Source organism: Microtus ochrogaster, chromosome 6 (genome assembly GCF_000317375.1).
Source record: "Microtus ochrogaster isolate Prairie Vole_2 chromosome 6, MicOch1.0, whole genome shotgun sequence".
Lineage (NCBI taxonomy): Eukaryota > Metazoa > Chordata > Mammalia > Rodentia > Cricetidae > Microtus > Microtus ochrogaster.
Genome location: NC_022013.1, coordinates 37,072,174 through 37,096,488, shown reverse-complemented (window position 1 = coordinate 37,096,488; position 24,315 = coordinate 37,072,174). Strand labels below are relative to the sequence as shown.

The window sequence follows — 24,315 nt, the reverse complement described above, 5'->3', positions numbered from 1 at the left end:
TAAATAATCTGGACTTTATTAATTTGACTATCTAACCACCAACTTTTATATCTGGATTCAACATAGGAAAATAATATAAATACTTACTTCCTGCTTTGCATTCTCAATACAATCACAGTAACCTAACTGGACCATAACATTTATTCAGGTTATTTTCTCAGGAGTAGAAACATTTTCCAGGGCAAGGAAGGACTCTCTGGTTTGAAATCTGCCAAGAGTTGATAAATATGCCCCAAGGAAACACACTTGCAGAAAATCAGAGTGTTCATTCATCATGTTCTCTAACATTTTCTATCCTTGCCTTTGTTGTTGTCAAGTCTTCTAACATGTCTTTGTTGCTTTTTATATTACATTTCACTATAAGTTGACAAATTATAATTATGATATATAATTTAGGGTTAAGATAAACAGAACTACTATATAGTAACTAAATCAAACTAACACATCCATGAACCCTCAGAGCAATTTAAACATTTTTATATCATAAAATTAGGAGTTTTCTCCAGTAATTTTCAATTACACAACATAATGTTATTACTATAGTCAAAACTACAATAATTCTCAAATACATTTTTGTGATTAACTGAAGCTTTATCACAGTAAACTATCACTTTGAATTCAATGTGCAGTGTCTGCTTCACCATAATTCTTTATTGTGATAAAAAATAAACTTAAATGTATTGACTCTCTCCAATACTATGTGTTTGTGTGTAATGTCATGCTTGACTTTGCTTGTTTGTTAGTTATGCATAATATATTTTAACTGAATTATACCATTCACTAGTCATTAGATTTTTGTATGGCTTGCTTTAGTATACATTATCATACATGGTATTTTATATAATGCTTTACTTTGAGAAATATCTTAATTTTGCATGGTGTAATTTTGGCAATTATAAAATGTATATTTATAAAGCTGATTTACATAATTATGGGCTATGTAGTTACTAAGAAGCTGTTTGAAAATACTATTACAGGCCTTCCAAAATATTCAATAATAATAAAAAAATGATTCAACGATTAACATAAAATGGTTTTAAATATGATTAAAACAGGTGGTCAATTAAAGTGCATAGACATGACAGTCATGTGAATTTGAAGTCCCACAAAACATGCTGGAAATATTTTACTGACAATTGAAACCCAAGAGCTTCCAGAGATTTGCAGAGAAACATAAAAAGCATCATATGATAATTTGATGTTTGAAATGACAATACATTTTTTATTATTATTGCACTATACATTTTTTCTTCTCTCCCCACTCTTTCTCTCCTCTTTCTTTCTACCTACTCGCATGTATAAAAAGAGACTTTTCCCCCAACACCCATGACCCCCACACTCCCAATTTACTCGGGAAATCTTGTCTTTTTCTCCTTACTATTTAGATCCATGTATGTCTCTTAGGGGACTCTTTGTTGTCTAGGTTCTCTGGGGTTGTCTTTTTTCTTTGTTTTTTTTTTTTTTTTTTTTTTTTTTTTTTGGTTTTTCGAGACAGGGCTCTTATGAGGGAGTGTAGATAAGATTTGTCTTTCTGGATCTGTGTTACATCACTCTTGAGTGATGTTTTTTTCTAAACCCATCCAATTGCCTGCAAATTTGAAGATGCTTTTACTATTATTTTACCAGTGAGTAATACTCCATGGTGTAAATGTATCACATTTTATTTATCCATTCTTCAGTATGAGGAATCTAGTTTGTTTTCAGGTTCTGGCTACTAAAAATAATGTTGCTGTGAACATTGCTGACCACATGTCATGTGCTATGAATGAATTTTCTTTGGGTAAATACTCAAAAGTGATATTGCTAGATCTTGAGGTAGATTGTTTCCTATTTTCTGAGAAATTCCCTTACAGTATTTCCAAAGCAGCTCTGGAAGTTTGCACTCCTTCCAGTAATGGAGAGGGTTCATCTTACCCCACATTCTCTGTGGAATAAGCTTTCATTGGTATTTTTGATCTTGGCTCTTCTGATGGGTGTAAGATGGAATCTCAGAGTTGTTTTGATAAATTCTCTGATAAATTTATCAGAGAAATGCAAATTAAGACAATAACCTTTTCTTAATAACTGACTAATGCTTCAACCAAAGAGTAGGCTGCACTCCAACGACATCACATAAGCAACACACAAAACACCAGTACCCTTATCAAACACTAAGTGAGCAATAACAAGATCAACATAAATATCTACTTTAAAGATTAAGAAAAACAAAAACCTTTCCAACTCAACAATACTGAGATTATTTAAGTAAAATCTTTGTCTTACCTGAATCTTCAAAGTCACTGTTGTAGGCTTTCCATGTTTCCGTTATCCGAAGAAGACTCTCTTCCATGGCTTGGATGTCCATGGAGGGGCAGTTGCATTCTGGAAACTTTGGACCACAGTGGCACCAGCAGTCATTATCCTTGCAGATAAACTCCCCCTCTGAATTACAGGCAATGTAGCTCAATGCTGCCTGCACAAAACGCTCCTGAAGATAGTCGGGAAGGAGAACTTGAAGCCCTTGAAAGACAAATGAAGTGATCAAGTTTGAAGCACCACAGTGCAGCAAGCACTTGTTTACAACACCGACTACAGAAAGTAAATGCTAGTCATTTAAAACACAAGTTTATCGCTATTAAAAACTATCATTAGGAAAATCATCTGTTTGTATAATTTCAATACACTAAGACTACATGAATACAGAATTACAGAATTTATAGGAATCATTGGTATTTTATACTTTTTATAACAATACTGTGGGTCTTTGATGTAATTAATTAGAGCATTTAATTATGATTTACAAAACTTACACTAAGCCTACATATTTGAAGACACAGCTCACTGTTTTCTGCCTGCCTCTTGATTTCAAGTCTTCCATTTCATTTTTATACTACCACTCTGCACAAATGGGTACTATAATAATGCCTGTTTTATACGAGTTTAGCAAGGTTGATAGGGCAGATCACAACATAGTACACCAAGAATGCCTACCCAATATGATTCTATTGTTTAGGAGCAAGCACAAAACTACATAGAAAGAATCAGATGGGCTGATGTAGTTAATTCACAGTCCATTTCTTTGCTTGTGTAAGCCATCCCTACTGATATAGTCCATTATTCTCTTAGATGCCAGCTTGGTAGTCACTAGTTATTTAGGGAAGTGCTATTTGACATAGACTTTAACAAAGAAATATTTGAAATTTAATAAATGTTAATATTATTTTTAAATAATATTTAAATTTAATAATTTAATAATTTTTCATTTAATATATTTTGTGAAAAACATAGTTTTATATCCAACATTTTTAAATACATAACAAAGGTGCCTAGGTCAGTTGTCATCAGAGAGGCATCAGTAGCAACACCAAATGGGAGCAGATGCAGATACACATAGCAAGCAAGCACTACCTCAAACACTAGGTGGAGTCAGGGGAACCCTGCAGAAGAGAGGGAGAACTGCTTGTAGGATCCAGAAGGGTCAAGGGCACCAAGAGACTATTGCTTACAGAATATAAGGTTTATAGGGTCGCAGAGACTGAAGTGACAAACACGGACCTTGGATATGTTTGAATGAGGTTCTCTTCATGTAGTTTGTGTGGCTTAGTTTTCATGTGTAACTTTAACAGTGTGGGGAGTGATTGTCTCTGCCTCTTGCATGATTTTCCTTTCCCCTCCTACTGGCTTGCCTTGTTCAACCTTGATATGGGAAATTACAAGAGCCAGAGGATCAGGAAGTCTGCTGATAGAGTTTCCTGTTTATGACAGGAAACCTGAACAAATAAAATCTCAACAATAAAGTTGCCTAAACAAAACCTGAATAGTGTAACATTGGAATGCCAACATGGAAGGAGAAAAACTCAAAAGTCCCCTGGATGAGAAGAGTTAAAATCTGTGGCTATTGAAAGAGAAAGAATAAATCTTCAGCAGAAACCATCAATTGCTAGATATATAGGCCCAAGCAGTCATCCCTAAACATGTATACATATAGGTAACATTGTATTAACCCAGCAGGTTGTATTTATAGAGTTACGCACTTATACAAATAAATAAAAATAATAACTAATGAAAAGGTCAGTATGTTTCAAAGGGAGTGATGGGAAAGAGTGAAGCAGAAAAATGTGAATATGGTAAGGTAATGACATTTAAAAATATGAAGAAACTAAAACATGAACATAAAAAAAAATAAGCATTGGGTCCTGCCTGCAAAAGAGCTGAAGAGTTCAAGTGCAGATCAAGTATATATGTATACAAAAATTTGTCCCTGAACTCAAAATCCTATTTTATGATCCCTGAATATTTTATTCTATTACTGCATATTATTAATTATATTCAAGCTTCATTACCAAAACTACCTGAAAATGTAAATTTTATCAAGAAATTTAAAGTGCACTTTGTAATATATTATTGATGTGGGAGTCCTCTCTGTGATTACCATTAATGATTAAAGAAACTGCCTTGGCCTGTTGACAGAGCAGAACTTAGGTAGGCTGGGAGAACTGAACTGAATGCTGGGAGAAAGAACAGAATCATGGGATGCCAAGGAGCCGCAGCCAGAAGTAGGCGTGCTGAAACTTTGCTGGTAGGCCATGAACTCACGGTTATATAAAGAGGAACAGAAATGGCTTAAATTAATATAAGAGCTAGCCAATAAGAAGCTAGAGCTAACGTGCCAAGAAGTGATTTAGTTAATACAGTTTCTGTGTGATTATTTCAGTTCTAGATAGGCAGGATGAATAAGCAGGCCCTCCTTGCGACATATTATGACTTTAATTATATGTTATATTACATAATACATAATTACATAATATAATAACTTTAGAATGAAAATATTTAAACTAGAAATCTTTGCAGTATAATCTCCTTTAAAAACGACTCATGAGTAATTTGGGAAAGTTACATTTATTATAAATATTATGAATGATCTTCAAAACAATTATAAACTCCTTATTGAGTTTCTTTTATGTTTTATTTAGATATTTTTACATAAATTTAATTTTCTAACCTTAATTTTCTTTTGATTATTTTTATCTATTCATTTAGACTCATTTATTTGATATGTGGCACTTACATATTAAATAACAACCCTGATGCTCTATTTTATATGCCATATCTGTATGTGTGCATGTGTGTGTACATAAGTATCAACCGTAAACTGCCAATTGTAGGTGCTGGGAACTGTACCTGGGTGCTCTGGAAGTGTAGCAAGTGCTTCTCATTCTTCAGCCCTAATATGTGATATTGCTGACAGTAAATATTTAAAATATTTGAAGTAAATTTACTGTGACTATGGATAATAATCAGTATTTTTTTACAAATACATGTAAATCATGTTAATGTTAAGTTTCATTCTGAAGGTTTTTCTTTTTTTGCTGTTGTTATTCCTTAACAGTTTTTTTTTTTTTTTAATTAATATCGATGCTTTTGTTGTGGTTTTGTTGTTGAAAAGAATTCACTTTGGAAGTAACTTCTCTTCAACAAGAGTAAAAGTGTATAAGATAGCATTCGCAGAAAAACTAAATCTGTACCTGCTTTTTCAAATGACTTATCAGAATTCCGATGACAAAAAACAATCAATTTGAATTGCTTAGAAACATAATGCAAACCAAAAATACTCTTGCCCTTATACCTATAAACAGTACAAACATCTGTTTGTATCCAGCTACTAAACTACCTATTTAATGAATTGTGTAAGAGAAAAAAAAAATCATCACCCACCCCCCCCCATACACACATTACCACATTACTCTCAATGTAAGATTTAATTATTATTAGTATTACTTAATTTGTGAAGAAAAGTATACTAATAATTTCTTCATTTTTTTTCTAGACCATTTAGATATTTTAAAATTGATGCATTGAATTTGTCAATAATTTAAATACCTAGTACATTTACACAATGTTTTTCTTCTTTAGGATTTATTATTATTTTTAATCACATACAAATATGCATATCTGCATACAATTATGTGCACAAGAGGTCAGGTGCCAAGAAGCACAGAGTTTCAGAGACTCTGGATCAATAGTTACACAAAGTGATAAGCATATAGAAACTCAGCTCAAGTTCTCTATAAAAGCACCAAGTGCCTTTGGACCATCTGACCAGTGGCAAATGACTTATTTTTCAAAAATATAAAAGGGATGAAAACTGGATAGTATATCATCTAGGCTCATAAATAATTATTAAAATTTTACGTACATACCTTGCAACTGAATTTTATTCTCAGGACTCTGAACCAGAACAGAGCTGACAGAATCTAGGTTGTCATAGTTACTGCAGCCAAGAGGACCCGTCCGGGTTTCTGTCACCTGATAAACAAAACATCAACTTTATTATATAAATCAGACTTTCACAATGTTCGTTCTGTTGAGTATGCTTGTCTCCCACTACAATATTAAGTGTTTGCTGGTAAACATCACTGACAATTCTGAGATGTAAAAGATAGCATCAAGAGGTACGTCAAAGCACAAAGATGAGAAAGAATCATGTCTCCAGCTGATTTTCGTCTTTGGAGTCAGGCATAATTCTAATACATATAAAGATCATTTATAGAAAAAATGAAACTAACATATAATCACTCTGTTTCCAAAGAAGTAACAGGGACATACTCCTTAAAGCTGATAGAAAAACATTTGCTTATATAATAATTACTTGTGTTTCCATTTGTAAATCAGTCACTTCCCAAGCCACTCTCTAAAACTGACCATCAGTTTTATTACATGAAATGCAAATATAGACACTTTTATGAGTGCAGCAACTTCCAAACTGTTTACCTTCCATCTGCACAGCAGGCATGATGTGTCCCTGTTCGGTCATCATCTTAATTTTAAGACTTTACTGTTTGCAGGCCTTCTTCCACCCAAGTTTTTGAAAAGTTCTCCTTTCTCTATTTGGCAAATTTCTTTTTTTAATGCTTAATATTAACCTCATGCATACAGTCACACTAAGAAGGCCTTGGTGTACCGCCATGAACTCTCTTTGTTACTTACTCCCTCTGGATCTGTGGATTGTAGCCTAACTATGCTTTATTTAATACCTAAGATCCACTTTTGAGTGAGTTCTTTAGTGGATGGAGACAAAAGATGAGGGGATTTGGGTGTGGGTGGTGGAATGGGGGAGATGAAGTGATAGGGGTTGATAGTGTGGGAGGCTGCAGCCAGAGTGCAAATAAATAGATAAATAAAAGACATACTGAAAATAAAATTCAAATTCTTTAAAATTTAAAAATAAAATTTCTTTGCTCTTTTTTCTCCCCATCTCCCCTTACCCCCCTCCCACCCCACCCTTAAGTGAGAAGGGTAGGATGGGGAGAACTTGGGGCAACGGGATGATTGGGATACAGGAAGGTTGGATAGGGGAGCAGGGAAGCACATATCTTAATTAAGGGAGCCATCTTAGGGTTGGGAAGAGACTTGGACCTAGAGGGGCTTCCACGTGCCCAAGGCGAGGTCCCCAGTTAGTTCCTGGGGCAGCTGAGGATAGGGAACCTGAAAAGATCCTATCATATAGCCATACTGATGAATATTTTGCATATCACCATAGAACCTTCATCTGGCGATGGATGGAGATAGAGACAGAGACCCACACTGGAACACTGGACTGAGCTCCCAAAGTCCCAATGAGGAACAGAAGGAGGGAGAAGATGAGCAAGGAAGTCAGGACCAAGAGGGGTGCACCCACCCACTGTGACAGTGGAGCTGATCTATTGGGAGCTCACCAAGGCCAGCTGGATTGTGACTGAAAAAGCAGGGGATAAACCCAGACTCTCTGAATATGGCAGACAATGAGGGCTGCTGAGAAGCCAAGGACAATGGCACTGGGTTTTGATCCTACTTCTTGTTCTGGCTTTGTGGGGGCCTAGCCAGTTTGGATGTTCACCTTCCTAGACCAGGATGGAGGGGGCAGGACTTTGGACTTTCCACAGGGCAGGGAACCCTGACTGCTCTTCAGACTTGAAAGGGAGGGGGAGAGGAGTGGGGGGAGAGCGGGAGGAGTGGGAGGCTGGGAGGAGGCGGAAAATTTTTTTTTCTCAATAAAAAAAAATTTCTTTGCTCTTAAACTATAGTTTAGATTAGAATTGTGGAATTTCATATTGTGGACACACATTAATAAAAATCTACTGTTATGTGTATAACTTTATCATTAACAAAATATAATTCATTGTTAATACTAATTTCTAATACATTCTATATACAAAATTCATATTGACTGTGGATCTCTGCCTCTGCTTCCATCAGTTACTGGATGTATATTCTAATGACATCTGTTAGGGTAGACATCCATCTTATTAGAGAATGCTAGTTCAGGGATCCTCTCCACATAGCTGAGGTCATACTGTGGATTCCTGGGAATTTCACTAGCAACAGGTTTCTCCCTAACCCCAAAATGACTCCCTCTGTCAATACATCTCGTTTATTGCTTTTCTTTTCTCCCTCCCCCAACTCAACAATGCTGGTTCCTTTGTATTCTCAGCACCCATCCCTTCTCCTCTAATACTCCCAACCCCCAGTTTACCCAGGAAATCTCTATTTCTCTTCTCAGGGTGTTCCATGGGTCCCTCTTAGTGCCCTCCTAGTCAGGTAGATTCTCTGGGGCTGTACATTTTATCTTTGCTTTAAATCTAGCATCCACTTATGAGTGAGTACATACCATGTGTGTCTTTATGGTTTGAGGTTACCTCACTCAGGATGTTTTTTTTCTAGTTTCATCAATTTTCCTAGGCAGGGCTCCTAGAAGCCAGTCAATGAGAGGGAGTGTGGTTATATGAACAAGGGGTTTCAAGGTCACAATTGAGAAACAGAGACAGTTGCTTGAGCTTGCGGCAGATAACCAACTCTAGACCAACAGTTGTTGAGTTTGGATGGGACTGAAATCAACTCTCTGAGCTGTGAGTGAAAGCTGTATGGTTTGCATAGGTTTGTGGGGTGCCTGGCAGTGGGAACAGGATCTATCCCAGGTTTATGAGCTGACTTTTTAGAACCCGTTCCCTCCGGAGATGCCTTTTCAGCCTTGATGCAGGGAGGATAGTGAAATTACTGAGAGTGAGGATGAATCACAATACATACAAAAATCTCACATTTAGACATTTTTAGTTTTCTGGCTTAGTGGGCGCCTGGCCAGTTTGGATGTTCGCCTTCCAGGATATGGATGGAGGGGGGAGGACCTGGGACTTGCCACAGGGCAGGACACCCTGGCTGCTCTTTGGAATGGAGAGGGAGGGGGAGAAGGGTGGGAGGAGGGGGAGGGAAATGGGAGGCTGGGAGGAGGCGGAAACTTGTTTTTTTTTTTTCCTTTTCTCAATTTAAAAAAAACCTGGAAAAAAAATCTCACACTTAGAGTTTATTAACAGAGAAGGCAGGATTAAGAAGGGAGTACTCAGGCCTGGCTGAAAGGTGGTACAGGAAGAGAGTGTGGAACAGGCATGTCCAGGTTTTTAAAGATTATCTAGCACATGTGCACAGGGGATTACTTAGAAGTTTCACTCAGAGATCACATGACCAGGCTCCACTGAGATCACATAGGACTTGAGTACCCTCGGTGCTAAGTTGCCTAAAGGCTTAATGGTGCATGTGCGGCCATGGGCCATTGATCTCAGAACTACCAGCGCCTGTAGTGGCTAAGCATTCTGCCGTAATACTAGCAACTTTGTTGGTAGAACCGATAACAGAGGGCATTTGTCCTCACTCAAATTGATGTGCCCGGCTTTGTTGACTCTCCATGGGAGGCCTTACCCTTTCTTATGAGGGTATGAGGGGATAAGTTGGGTGGGGAGCAGGAGAGAAGGGTGAATTGTGGTTGGTTTGTAAAATGAATAGAAAGTTCAAAAAATAAAAAGAAACAATTTTAAATTATATTATACTGATGGACAAATTTTATATGTCTCCAAGAGTTTAGAATTAGGATTAGTGCTCATGCATATTTTAATTTTAATATAATAACAAAATGGATATAAATAAAACTGAAACTTCAAATTATTAAACAAATGTTCCACATAATCCCCTGCCCCACCAAAGACAGAATATGTAACATGATCATCTGAATTTTTTGATAATCAGTCGAAATATGGAAGTCTAATGTGAATTTCTATTATAAGGAATTATTATTCTTATTATTTGTAATAATAATAATTATTATAAGAAATATATTATGCATGGATGGGACTGTTAGAGCAGCAGTACATCAACCTGCCTTGTGTTCAGTGGACTAGGGATGGTAAGTTGTGAGGCTATGCCATAGGTAGCACGGTAGATGGAGCTTCACTAGCTGTGAGACGTACAACTGAACCTGATCAAAATTTTCCCTGTGCAGAACTTGCTGTGTGAATATGATAAGTGTGTATTTGATACAGTCCCTGAGTGTTTTTGTGGAGTTTCCTTACATTATCATATTATTTTCTGTTGAGGCCATGAAAACAGAGCAAACTTTCAAAAAATCATACAGGTAGTTTCTGATTTTTCCTTTCAACTCCTTCTCTGATGTTTCAGTTTCTAGAGTTCTAGAATTTTACAGAGTTCAAATCTATTTCTAAATCAAAGAAATATTGTAATTGCAGGGAAAAATAATACAGACTTGTGTTTGCCTAGATTAATTGAAATGTGTGCAATTAATTAACTGGAAATGAACTATCATTGCTATTAAAAACCATGCAGTATAATATAATTAACTAACTAATAATACATATGTAGTTTAAGAAAATATCTTATCTGAACAAACAGCATTTCCCCAAATAGTTATAGACTATCTAATATAAAGCCCAACAAAAGTTTTGAGAAATCCCTTTCTGAATTGTTTAGTGTTTTTCAAGAGACTCACCAAAATAATGTAAGTTTTGAACATTGACCTTGGTTCCCACCTAGAACTTGGAGTGAATACTTATGGCTTAAGGCATTATGACTTTGAACTTGCAATCTTGAGAACTTAAGCTCTATCTGACCTGAGAGTCTCCTACTTGACAAATAGCATTTATGATAACAGTGGAATCTATGCAAGCTTCCAAGGAAAAGAATCAGTGAAAATTGTTTCTAATCTTTGATTGTTATGAACTAAAACTTGGATACATGATAGCATTATATACCAAAGGACACAGTACTGACATGCATACCTTGCCAGAAACTGATAGCAGTCTAATTATACTTAATAACCTCAAGAATTTTCCTTTTGACAAAAACTATATGGGCCTACTTAATGAGGTCAAGGAAGTTGGAGGGGAACCTACACTCCCAGTTTTCCAAACCAGGATAATTCCTAGCTACATTCTAAATATTTGCCCTTGCAGTCACAGATAGTGTGGCTTTCATACTTCAGTCTCTTTGTAACAAATAGAAACCAATACAGAAAACATTGCCCATAAAAATTCAGAGATCAAGAAAACTGGTAGTGTCAAGTCTCAACACAAATATCTGTTGTGACACTCCTAATCCTAAGTCTCTTATATCATTAAGTAAGGGGAGATGAAAATGTTTTAAAATAAGATGAAAAAGATACATGTTGTGAGATTGTCTCCTAGAAATGTCAGTGAAACTATACTCATGAAGTCTCAGTAACATGATAGTCCAAAAAAAATACTGAACAAAAGACAGTATATATATATATATATATATATATATATATATATATCCCAAAGGTAAATACCCTAGGTTATTGAATACCAAGTTACTAACCCTGAGTACATGTAAATAACACTAACATTTTATAGACTGAATGGTTGTGGTTATATATTTGGGAATGAACACATGTGTATGGATACATATCCACAATCATGGCTTCTAAAGCTGAAACATAATGCTCTTTTGTATAGCATTGTTTTAGTGTTAATATAGTTACTTATAAATGAACACAATATGTTTATTGTGACTGTTTGGATGTAATTGGCCTTATAAGTTCATAGGGAATGGTGATATTAGGTAGTGTCACTTTGATGGAGTAGTTATGACCTTGGATGAAGTGTGTCACTGTGAGGGTGGGCTTGTGGTCTTATAAATACTCAAGCCACACGCAGTGTCTAAGTTCATTTTCTGTTGCCTGTGGATCAAGAAGTAGAATTCTCAGCTCCTACTCCAGCACCAAGTCTTCCTATATTCTACAGTGTTTTGGAATAGTGATAATGGACTAAACCTCTGAAACTATATTAATAACACCAGCTTGTGCTTATCTTGGAACCAATACAGATATGATAACATAAGAATGACCAGTTGCACAAAATATTGAATGTTGGTTAAACAACAAAAACATTCTTTGTTAAATAACACAAGTCAGAAAAGAATAACACCCAGAAAAAGAAAAGTAACAGGTCTGCATTTCTGAAGCAGCTAATGATACAATTGAGGAGTTTGCATAAATAAGATCAAATAAAAACCCATATATATATATATATATATATATATATATATATATATATATATATATAGAGAGAGAGAGAGAGAGAGAGAGTAAATTAATGCTATTTTGAAAATAATACATAAATGTACAATCAGACATTTTATTTAATTATGTATTGATTTTAAAGTATCACACTTTGTATCCTCATTGATTTTTAAGATTATTATCTGAGTATAATTTCTAATTATTCATGAATTCTTACATGTTGCAGTAGTGAATATAGGGTCTTGGGTACTATTATCAAGTTCTGTCCCATTTTCCCAACACCATGTCCCTACACACACTCTTTATCCAGTAAGATCTTTTGTGTTTGGATCTTTAAATATAATATAAACTATTTGGACATCAATTTTTCAAAGCTGAGTATTGCTTCTCAAATATTTAATGTCATGTATGGTTAAATAAATTACTTATTTCAACTCAGCTCTGTCATATTATTTTTTTAAATATTTATCTTATGAAACGGTTAATGTTTCTAGAATGTTACACAATCGTCAAAGGGAAGAATTTCTTATCTCTTTCAAGTTCTGAAAAAAAAAAACACACAAAACTGTGTCTCTTTCTCCTGACAGTGTCTTGTCATCTATGTACTATTTCTTGGTTACATGACTATCAGACATAGAGTGTAGCAATATTATTATTTGTTCAACCTGGCATTTTCAATAAAAACAGTAATAAATGTCTGTGTTGGAAATAGAAGCAACTAGATAAATGACTAGCCCAGAGGAACAACTGCTAATATTTTCCCCATTTTTGCTTGTTTACCGTCAGAGTTTTATTACACATGAAAATAGTTGAAACTAGAAGAAATTGCTGTTCATAACCATTGTTTGCTCATAGCGTCAACACATTCACAGCCATCTATCTTTGGCAGATCTTTGATTTTCTTATCACTTTATTTGTGTTTATGCTTTGAAACTTTCACCCACGTATTCAATGTGTTCTGACAGTATCAAACCTCCACTCTTTACAAGTCCTCCTAGGAAACTTATATCACATCTCCCTCAAAATTCATGTCCTATTTGTTTGTTAGTTTTGCTTTGTGTTTTTCAGATCCTGATTCTGCTTAGTGCTGCCCAGATGCCAATAGGTGGAGGGCCGTTCAGTAGGGGTCGCCCTACCTAAATTCTTCACATAGATCTAGTGAAATGAACAAGATCATAGACCTGAACTTTACAGGATAACTCATCCAGAACATTTTCATTGAAAAGACACAATTGTATTTCATGGTTAAATTTAGTTGTACCAAATAACTTTTAAGGAATTATATATAACTCTGCTTATGTAAATTAAACACTAAAAATTGGTTAGAATAAAGTAACTAATTTGCAAGAGCTATGCTTAAGTCAAGAAATTAAAGAGATTAAGAATCTGAAAGAGTATCAGGGGTACACTGGAGGATTTGGGTGTAGAGTAAGAGTTAAAAATGATGTAAATACAGTTCTCATGCATGACATTCTCAAAAAAATAAATTAGACAATATATAAAATTGTTTATTTTTTATCAATGAGCTAAAAAAATAGAATCATAAAGAGATGCTAGTATGTACTTTATAAATGGTTAAAAAAGAGAGAGATTAAAGTTATAGCATTGGTAATACTGCAAACTAATTTCTTTACTGATATCTTCACTCAAAAATGTCTTTAAAAGTAGGGAAACACAAGCCTAGGTGTCCAGTGTGAAGCAAGTAAATGTGACAAAAGGATTGCAAGGACATTGAACACAAGAGCATTCTCAGCATGCAGAGCCTGGTCACAGGGCAACTAAGGAAAAAGTCACAGTCGTTATTAGTCATTAGAAATGTGGAAGTTGGAGCATCGGACTGAGCTCCCAAAGTCCCAATGAGGAGCAGAAGGAGGGAGAACATGAGCATGGAAGTCAGGACCATGAAAGGTGCACCCACCCACTGAGACAGTGGGGCTGATCTATTGGGAGCTCACTAAGACCAGCTGGACTGTGACTTCAGTCCAGAAAGCATGGGATAAAACCGGACTCTCTGAATATGGCGAACAATGAGGGCTGATGAGAAGCCAAGGACAATGGCATGGGGTTTTGTTCCTACTTCATGTTCTGTGCCTAGCCAGTTTGGATGTTCACCTTCCTAGACATGGACGGAGGGGGGAGGACCTTGGACTTTCCACAGGGCAGGGAACCCTGACTGCTCTATGGACAGGAGAGGGAGGGGGAGAGGAGTGGGGGGAGGGGGAGGGAAATGGGAGGCTGAAAGGAGGCAGAAATTTTTTTCAATAAAAAAAAAAAGAAATGTGGAAGTGAATTGAAAGGTTGACTCCTGCTGCAGAATTGTAAAGACAAAGACATAGAATAAGGAGGACCGAGTCTTAAAAATGTAATGTGCCAAAAGTCTATTATGATTATGTGAAATCAAAATTAGGTGAATAAAAAACAGTGGAAAGATAAGAAAATACCATGCTTCATTATTATCCACCAAAAGAGTTAGGCAAAAGTAATTTAGTGTCAGAGACCAGAATAACAGTTTGAGTGTGTGGAAATAGCAGCAAAGAGGTACGGAGACTTGCTAACTTTTGAAACTTGCAAATCCTGATTTAAACAACAGTTCCTGAAATGGTGATAATTTGAACTATATATTCTGTAGTTATGTTATATAATAACAACAGGCTTAACAGATTAATATCATCTTTATTAATAAAATTAGCTAATACTTTTTCTCAATTCATTATATCAGGACAGGTACCGAGTCATATACATCTGCTGCCACAGTTAAGGATTTCTTTGTGCCTATTTATCCATTTGTCTGTCAATAGTCTATGTACCAAGACTAGAGACATGGATCAGTGGTTTAGAACATTTAGTGCTGTTCCAGAACTAGATTCAATTCCCAGGACCCACATGACAGCACAATGTCACTTGCCACCCCAGCTACAAAAATCCAGACCCACTTCTGATCTCAGAGGATACCAGACATACATGTGATGTAAATACATGCAGGCAAAAGACCCATATACATAAAATGAATAATTCTCATGAATAAGTCCATCAATGAATAGATAATGAAATAGGTAAGTAATCCAAGGGCTGAAGAGATGGCTGAGCAATTTAGCATTGTTACTGCTTTTGCAGATGATCTGTGTTCAGTTCACATCACTCGCATGTTGGAACACAACAATGATGGAACACAGCAATGTTGGAACACAACCAATTGTAACTCCAGCTCTGTGATCACCTCTTCAAGAGTCTCTTTCTTTCATGCAAGTGGTACTTATTAAGTTTGCAACTTCATAATAATAAATAAAATAATAAAAAATAAATAAAATAACATATAATAATAAAGTTAATAAAAATCTTTTGAAAAAGTAAGTCCAACTAATAATAGCTCATCTGAAAATAAACCTAAGACATTTTAAGGCTAGAAATATTATTATTACAAAACTACCAACATAAGTGCTATAAGTCATTTATCTAATGTTTTTTAAATTCATGTAGTTATACGTTATTAGCAACAATCATAAAATTACAAAACAAAAATATATCTATGGTGTATTCAACTCTTATTTTATTGCTAATAATTATGCAGGAAATAGTGTAAAAGTTCATTACCTATGGAGTAAATCAGCCCATAAATATTTTTGTTTTACCTCACTCCTTATTACAAAGAAATAGTAAATTAAAAACTTTATTACAAATCAATATTTAATGTACAAAACTTTTAAAGAATGTTCTGGAGATAAAAATCAATGAAAAACCCCTCAAAATATTAAAGTTATATGGGAATTTGAAATCATCAAACTTTTCTGCTGCCAATAGAGGATATTTACATATCATATATTGTTCACATTAATCAGATTCCCAAACTGATTTACAAACACTTAAAACTGTTGATACCAAAGGAAAAAAATGACTGTACTATTTATTCAACTGAAGGTATAGTTTTAAGATTTTTCTGATTTATGTGAAATATTACTATTGGCTTAAAAATCTATTACTATTTCAACATTTATTAAACCTAAACCTTTAACATCAGACAGTGTAGAACTGGCTATTTATTTGTTTGTTTGTTGATTTGGGATAGAGTTTCTCTTTGTAACAATTCTAGCTGTCCTGGAACTAGCTCTTGTAGACCAGACTGGCCACAAACTCACAAAATCTGTGTGTTTTTGCTCCTGAGTGCTCGGATTAAAGGCATGCTCCACCACTGCTCAGCACAGAACTAGGTGTCTCTCTCACTGAAATACTTCTACTACTTTATTTTAACCAATAAGAGAATTTTCAGATATCATCATTACAAGTGTTTGAAAATGTTGTCATCGGATTAAGCTTTCTTTGGGATCAAAGATATTGTGTAATTTTCAAAATAGTTTAATTTAATATATTATTTTAGAAATGTGTAAACTCATATGTCATATACTGCTAGATAATATGCATGAGTACAACCAATAAGTTCATTTTTATATCTACATGAAATAATACTGAGCATTATGTTCAGTGTAAGATGCATAATGAATAAATATGATTTTGAATATAGTTGACATTGTCAGTGTTTTTTTTTAAACTGTTCTACTTATTTAACAGAAGTTCAAAAATAGGTTATGGTATATAATTAATGTTCATATTACTAATGTTTTCTTATGAAAAACACAATTGTCAATCAAACACAAGTTTAATTTTTAGTATATACTGTTATTAAATTACATTTCTATGCAAAATAAATGCTTGCAAAGACTTGTTTACTGAAATCCTATTCCCTATCATGCCAATGGATTTAATATATATTTGGATAATGAATTGATTAATTTATAGGGAATCATTTTTGTTTTATTCTACTTTTATGTGTTGTTAAAGTTACGTACATATTGTATACCTGTTTGAGTTAGCATACATGAGAGTGCAGATGCCTCTGTGGTCCTCAGGACAGCATTAGATTATCACCTGGGTCTGGTGATAAAGGTGACTCTGTGTATCCCTTATTTGAATGCCCAGAACTGCACTCTTGTCATCTACAGGAGCAGTTCATGATCTCAAAGATCTCAAAAGAGACATCCATTTCTGTAGCCACAGTCAGTTTAGAAAGATCTTCTGATACTTTGTGTGTGTGTGTGAGTGTGTGTGTGTGTGTGTGTGTGTGTGTGTGTGTGTGTCAGGAGCTTGGATACTTGAAAAAGGAGATTAAGAAAATATTATAGATGGGCTGGAGAGATGGCTCAGTGGTTAAGAGCACTGGCTGCTCTTCTAGAGGTCCTGAGTTCAATTCCCAGCAACCACATGGTGACTCACAACCACCTGTAATGAGATCTAGCGCCCTCATTTGGTGTGAAGGTGACCATGCAGGCAAAGCACTGTATATATAATAAATAAATCTTAAAAAAAAACAAAAAAAAACAAAAAAAAAAACAAAAAAAAAGAAAATATTATAGATAAGTGTGTGTGATGAGAGACATATCCTTAATACATGCCTTTAGGAGACAAAGGAAAGACAGTCTCTTTGAGTTGAAGAATTAGGTGTTCTACATTGGATGTTTGAGGTCAGACAAGGCTACTTACTGTGACCTTGTCTCAAATGGATGCTACAAAACAACAATATTCATTAAATATATACAAAACAGAGACTATAAACCTAGGTTATTAAATGAAATAAAAACAATGTGGAGTAAAGCAAGTTTATGTGACAAAAACAGTTAATGTTTGAGAAGATTATTACAAAAGCTAGGGCACCAATTTCTTTGGGAACACAGCAGAGTTTACCCCTAAGCACAATTACTTCCAAGTGATTTCTTCTTGTTCTTGGCTCCATGAGTTCCCACACAGGACAATGATTGGCCTACTTTTATGTACCTTACAAATTATCCTCTATCAAAGGAGTATTGAGGTTTCCCACTGACAAATAGCCTCATGCCAATCTATTGAGGAAAATTGAGTGCACTCTTTGGGTGCACATTTAAAAACTAAAATTTCACAGCAGGCTAGAAAAGAAGAAATGTTTAGAGGATCTTGAAGTGTCTATTAATGTGATGCGTAATAAGGTAAACTAGATACAATCAAGTCAGGACCAGGTTGCCTAATAAACACAGGATCTCTTTGTGCTTAGACCATGGTTTCCATGGATCTTAAGTGCGTAACACTTGTTGGACCATGGAGCAGTCAAACCTGTGGCTCACTCCTAGATGCTGTTTTTTTTTTTTTTATTTATTTTAAATAATACAGATCTTAAATGACAGAATTTTAGGACACTGGAGAGCAAATAAAAAATTCCTTCCTTGTATAACTAAATCCTAGGATATACTTTCAAAAGGCTTAGGCTAATGTCGGGCAGTGGTGGCGCACGCCTTTAATCCCAGCACTCGGGAGGCAGAGGCAGGCAGATCTCAGTGAGTTCGAGGCCAGCCTGGTCTACAAGAGCTAGTTCCAGGACAGGCTCCAAAAAACCCCAGAGAAACCCTGTCTCAAAAAACCAAAAAAAAAAAAAAAAAAAAAAAAAAAAGGCTTAGGCTATGTTTGTGATTGTTGCTATAACTGACAGTATGCGTAAGTGTATGTTTGTGCTTAATTATGGAAGCTCGAAAAAGAATATTGTTATACTGTATGATTTTATACACTCTAGTTGTATAGGCATCATCTGATATCTTCATTATTAACAACAAAGAAAAATAAATTCTCCCTCCAATGGGGCATATACGATTGTCCAGGTGCTGCATATCTGAACAAGCTGCCTGGATATAGTAAGATTTTTACGGGCCCCACAGTTGGCAGTGTTACTGTAATGCTTCAATTCCTATTGTCTTGTAAGAAATAAATTAATTTCTAGGAAAACTGAGCCAGTATCACAAGGCAATAACTCATTGTGTGTATTTTATAAATGAAATAAAATGAAAAAATAGATTATCGGAAGTCTTTTTAATTGTTTTGTTTTGTTTTTTTCTTGCTCTTTGTATTATAAACTATTAGATTTTAAGTTTGTTCAGGCATGTTTATTCATTCAATTTTCTCTGTGTGCCTGACAGATGTGTGTATGTTTGTGTGTGCATGTGTGTGTGTGTAAGTTAGAACTCTACCTGGAGCCAGCTTTCTTATTGCACAGCATAAATTCTGAGGATAAAACTAAGGTCATTAGTCTTGCCAACAAGTATCTTGATGCACTGAAACCTCTCAGTGGCCCCAGATTTCAAGTTTCATTATATTAAATCTGAATACAAATGTTTAAATTAAAAAGCAAATAGTATTTCTAAATGAAAGTTGAGTAGAAATATAGCATCATTATGAAATTCACAGTAATTTTTAACCATTTTGAAGAATAGCGTACAATTAGTGTTCCCATATAAAGGAAGATACCAAATTTGATGCAATCTGAAAGACTAAATTTAATATAGCTAAATCTTCCAGGAAGAAGGATTAAAAATAGTGATTTCTGTCTGGAAAAGAACATTCTTAGGATGTTCATGGTGGGTTTTCTAGCTCTTTTTCCAAATGCATTTAATGGCCTGAACCTTCAAGTTCTCGGTCCTTTTAGAGAAGCTAAATAAGGAGAACCCAAAGAAAAACATAATGGCATCCTCCTGAATATTAACCTTCATCAGGCTATGAAAGGAGACAGAGACAGAGACCCACATTGGAGCACGGGACAGAAATCTCAAGGTCCAAATCAGGAGCAGGAGAGAGAGCACGAGCAAGGAACTCAGGACCGCAAGGGGTGCACCCACACACTGAGACAATGGGGATGTTCTATTGGGAACTCACCAAGCCAGATGGCCTGGGTCTGAAAAAGCCTGGGATAAAACCGGACTCACTGAACAAAGCGGACAATGAGGACTACTGAGAACTCAAGAACAATGACAATGGGTTTTTGATCCTACTGCACGTACTGGCTTTGTGGGAGCCTAGGCAGTTTGGATTTCTAGACCTGGACGGAGGTGGGCGGTCCTTGGACTTCCCACAGGGCAGGCAACCCTGATTGCTCTTTGGGCTGAGGAGGGAGGGGGACTGGATTGGGGGAGGCGGAGGGAAATGGGTGGCGGGGAAGAGACAGAAATCTTTAATAAATAAATAAATTTATAAAAAAAAAAGAAAAAGAAACAAGGCTAACCAAGACTTTGATCTACAAAAGAGCACATCTCAATGAGATCAAAATCAAGTCTGTTGTAGCACCCAAACAGAACTGCATTGTTTGTTGATTTTATTTTAAGACTCCATTGTCTACAGTGGAGAACTATCCCCTTAACCCCATTGTCTATCACAGGATACTGGTTTCTGGAGACAGAGCCTCAACCTAGCAGTGAAAAATAAGCTGATGCTGCTGAAGCTCTGTATTAGAATCCCAATTCTCTATCCTGCCTTCTTTGACAGAGTAACTAAAAATACTCATGAGTAAATGTCAAGCGCTGGCATGAAACTCCTATCACTGAATTAGAGGACAGTGATAACAGAATCAAGGTCACTGACAAACCGTTGTGGCTAGGAGCTCACACAAAGCGTACTCTGGCCAATCTGTCACTGTCAGAGTGCCAACAAAAGTCTCCCAAGTGTTGCAGCATGTGAGGACGCCAATGATAGGTACCTGAGTAGAAAAAAAGTATTTGTGTGCATCTCTCAAATTTAATAAAACACTTCATTATTACTCTTACTTTTAATTTTTCTTTGATTTAGGAAGTGAAATATTGTATTAATGTATTTTTCAAATGTCTTCCATTTTGCTTTTTAAAGCAGCATTAACATAATAGTTCCTATTATGTCTTTGAAATTGCATATTTAATATAATTTTGAAATATTTACTAAAGCTATTCTTATTGATTGTGCTTTTTGAAGTTCCAGCCTTATTACACATTCCTTAACAAAACATTCCTAGCTCTGACTTCATTTTTCTCTTTGTAATAGGACAAATAATGCCTGTGCATAGACTGGCTGAACTTTCATACTGAGACTGTCATATCCATCCATTTTTCACCCAATTAAATGAGGACCCAAGAGAACTGATGAGCACAGCATAGCAAAGCTCTGGACTTGAGCATCATTAGCAAGACAGAAGTGGATTTCTTGTTGCAAATGGCCATTACGGAACATTTCTTTCATTTGTTTTTTATTTGAACAAAATTGGCTCTGCTCATAAAAAGTACGTGAAAATTCTAATTCTTTCATTATTGATAATCAGTAGGAGTAGCATTAAGATGACTTCACAAGAACATAAATAAATTATGTAGGAAGAGAGGAACCATACGAATCACATAGACAGTATATGCATTATTGCAATATCAGGACATACAGAATCAAAGTACTAGACACAATTCTTTATGATATTTGATCATATCTTTTATGCTACCCTCACTGCATTTATTTTTCTTATAAATTTTGCTTGAAAATTATTATTCACATAATTTTTAACTTTAAACATTGATGAAAGTATTGAAACTGCTATATAACGAATTATTCATTTCAAAGTAAGTTTATATATTTCTTGGAGGAAATAAAGTGTAGTAAATCCACCATGAACTCTCACACATCTTTCTCTTATGTCTAATGCCTCGCACCCTGTAGTCATATTCTCCGTGTTATCTTCTGGACTAGTTAGTTCATCTAGAAACTTTATCCCAAGAGGACATCTGTACTCCTGTGGTATTTCTCAGATTGCTGGGAAGTTTTATTGAGAAATAGGAGCATTCTGATTGTGATAACAACAAAGCATCATGTAGCAGAACAGCTCATCTTTGAAAAGGCCTAAGTCTATGAAATTGAATATCCACACTGGTCTTTACTATGCCATCTGGAGATGTTTAATGCTTCAAAAGACAAAAATCCACCAAATTGCAGCAGAATTATTAAGAAGATAAATATTCTTAGTCTTTCATTTCAAGTTTTTGATTTTTCATTTTCAATGCAAGATTACAGGAGAAAATTTGGACATATGGAAATTTGATAATGTAGAGTATCTAGGGAAGCTTTGGATGAACATGGAGCATATGGCTATTTTCCATGCTGTGAAGTGAATGAAAGGCCAGAGCTGCTTTTTCAATGACATGCTTTGAAGTATAATTCCAACCATTTCAAAGCTGTTTCTTCTAACATATTTTAGAGGCAATTATCAATGTTATAGAAACTTTTATTGGTTTATTTATATTCCTAAACATGAATTTCCTATGTTTCAAAGATATAATTATTGTATCTATTAGGCCTTATGCCACTTTTCTAAACTATTTACTAATTCATAATCAGTGACGAAACAAAAATATCCTCTTTGATAATTTGTGACTGAGTGGTTTCTTCTGTCTTAAACACCTCATTCTACACAGTAAAATGAAAAAAACCTCTAGGAAGAAAACGCCTAAACTGGTACTTCAAGTTATTTCGTCATCTTTCCTACTTCACTGTAAATTTTTTTGAAGCCATCAATATAACAAATATATTAAAAATCACATTCAAATATGTAAAAAACTATAAATTTCAAACTATAAATAATGTTAATATGCTTTATTAACAGTTAGGAAAAATTCTAAGTTCCAGAAAAAGAAAGGGAACTGCGCTGCAGCCATTATGTTGATCTCAATTTCAAAGTTTGTCAAGTACCAGCTTTTTAAGTACAGTACCTGCAACAATTTAGAGTTACAGGTTATAACGGTTTTATTGCAGGGGGTGAAACATATATGTAATTTATATGTATTGTTGGAAAAATACTTCTCTCCATATGTATACATATATAAAGCATATATGTATAACTTATCATAAAGCTTTATATAAGGGTGTTTTGTTTTGGTTTTATTAGAAAAATGAATCATTTACTTCAAGTTCAAGATTCACATTAAAGAAGACTCTGGCTACAATGCCATGTAGTTACTAGCTATCAGAGATACACAGAAGAAATTATTTTGATCAATATGACTCTTTAACATATAATACTTTTAAAAATTGTACACTAATTTTATGATAAGTCCATCAAATTTGCAGGAACTATCAAAGTTGATATATCTGAGTGCATAACATGCTAGAATTTCAAAAATATCATAAAATTTGTTTATACATTATTGAAGCACTGAAAACATATATAAAATTTATAAAAAAACTTAAAGAGTTCTACTAAAGTAATTTAAATGAGAAAAAAGGAATTGTATATAATATAATCTCCATTTCAAATACTCAACTTTTTTTATTTAAAATAGATTTCGTTTCACTCTCCCCTTATCGAAGTAGCTTCATTTCTTTTTACAGACAAAGATTATTGTAGAAAGTCGGGAGGGAAGAAAATGTAGAGAGGATTGACAGTGTGGTGCTTGCCCTGAGTTATCTTTTACAAAATAATTCCTACACTTAATGTTCTAGGAACTTCTAGAAAGATTATACAGAACATTTCCATAAAGATTCAGAGGAATAGGACATGTGCTGTAGTAAAGACTCTCTTAAAACAATTAAAAAATTTTCAAGCACCCAGATTAGAGATGGAAAGGGTTCTGCAGGACACAAAGTAGGGAGGAAACGTTGGAAAATAAAATAAAAGATACTTTGTATGACATTCTCTTTAAATTAATAAGTATATAATATTATTTTGATAAAAGAAAAAGACACCATTTCACCATGTTTTAGAACATTGTAACTTTACTTTCCAAGAGCAATGTAGGTGATTTCGATATGCTGCTGGTACAGAAATCCACTGATATCCAAATACACAACGTAATTTAAAACAAATCTAGTTTCTGTTTTACATGTAGCTTCTTATATGGTTGGATACCAAACTTTATAATATGTCTTTTAAGATGCAGTTATAAAATACTTCAGTTTCTCTTTTATTATGTTAATTTTAATTATTCTTTTAAATCTCTATTTTTCTTTTCATTTTTAAAAAAAAAAAACTGTCGACAGAGGCCTGATCTTCGGCGCCAGGAGACCTAGCTTTGGGGTGAGTTTCTGGCCCCGCGGCGCCAGCCTGGGACGGGGAGCTCAGAGGTTCCTTGGCCCCCCAGCCTTCTTGGGCAGAACCCTCCCCACTTAGGCCCCACCGCCCTCCTTAG

The 24,315-nt window shown here is 34.9% G+C and overlaps 1 protein-coding gene across 6 annotated transcripts in view; it reads right to left on the bottom strand.

Annotated features, from left to right (window-relative positions):
* Brinp3 (BMP/retinoic acid inducible neural specific 3) overlaps window positions 1-24,315 on the bottom strand; it is a 415,090-nt gene that overhangs the window by 122,116 nt on the left and 268,659 nt on the right. For all 6 annotated transcript variants that reach the window (XM_005348472.2, XM_005348473.2, XM_026779830.1 and 3 more), the window contains 2 exons: window positions 6,180-6,285; window positions 2,263-2,499 (listed from right to left, as the gene is read on the bottom strand). In XM_005348472.2, coding sequence (XP_005348529.1) covers window positions 2,263-2,499; window positions 6,180-6,285 — 343 coding nt within the window. The remainder of the gene's footprint in view (window positions 1-2,262; window positions 2,500-6,179; window positions 6,286-24,315) is intronic.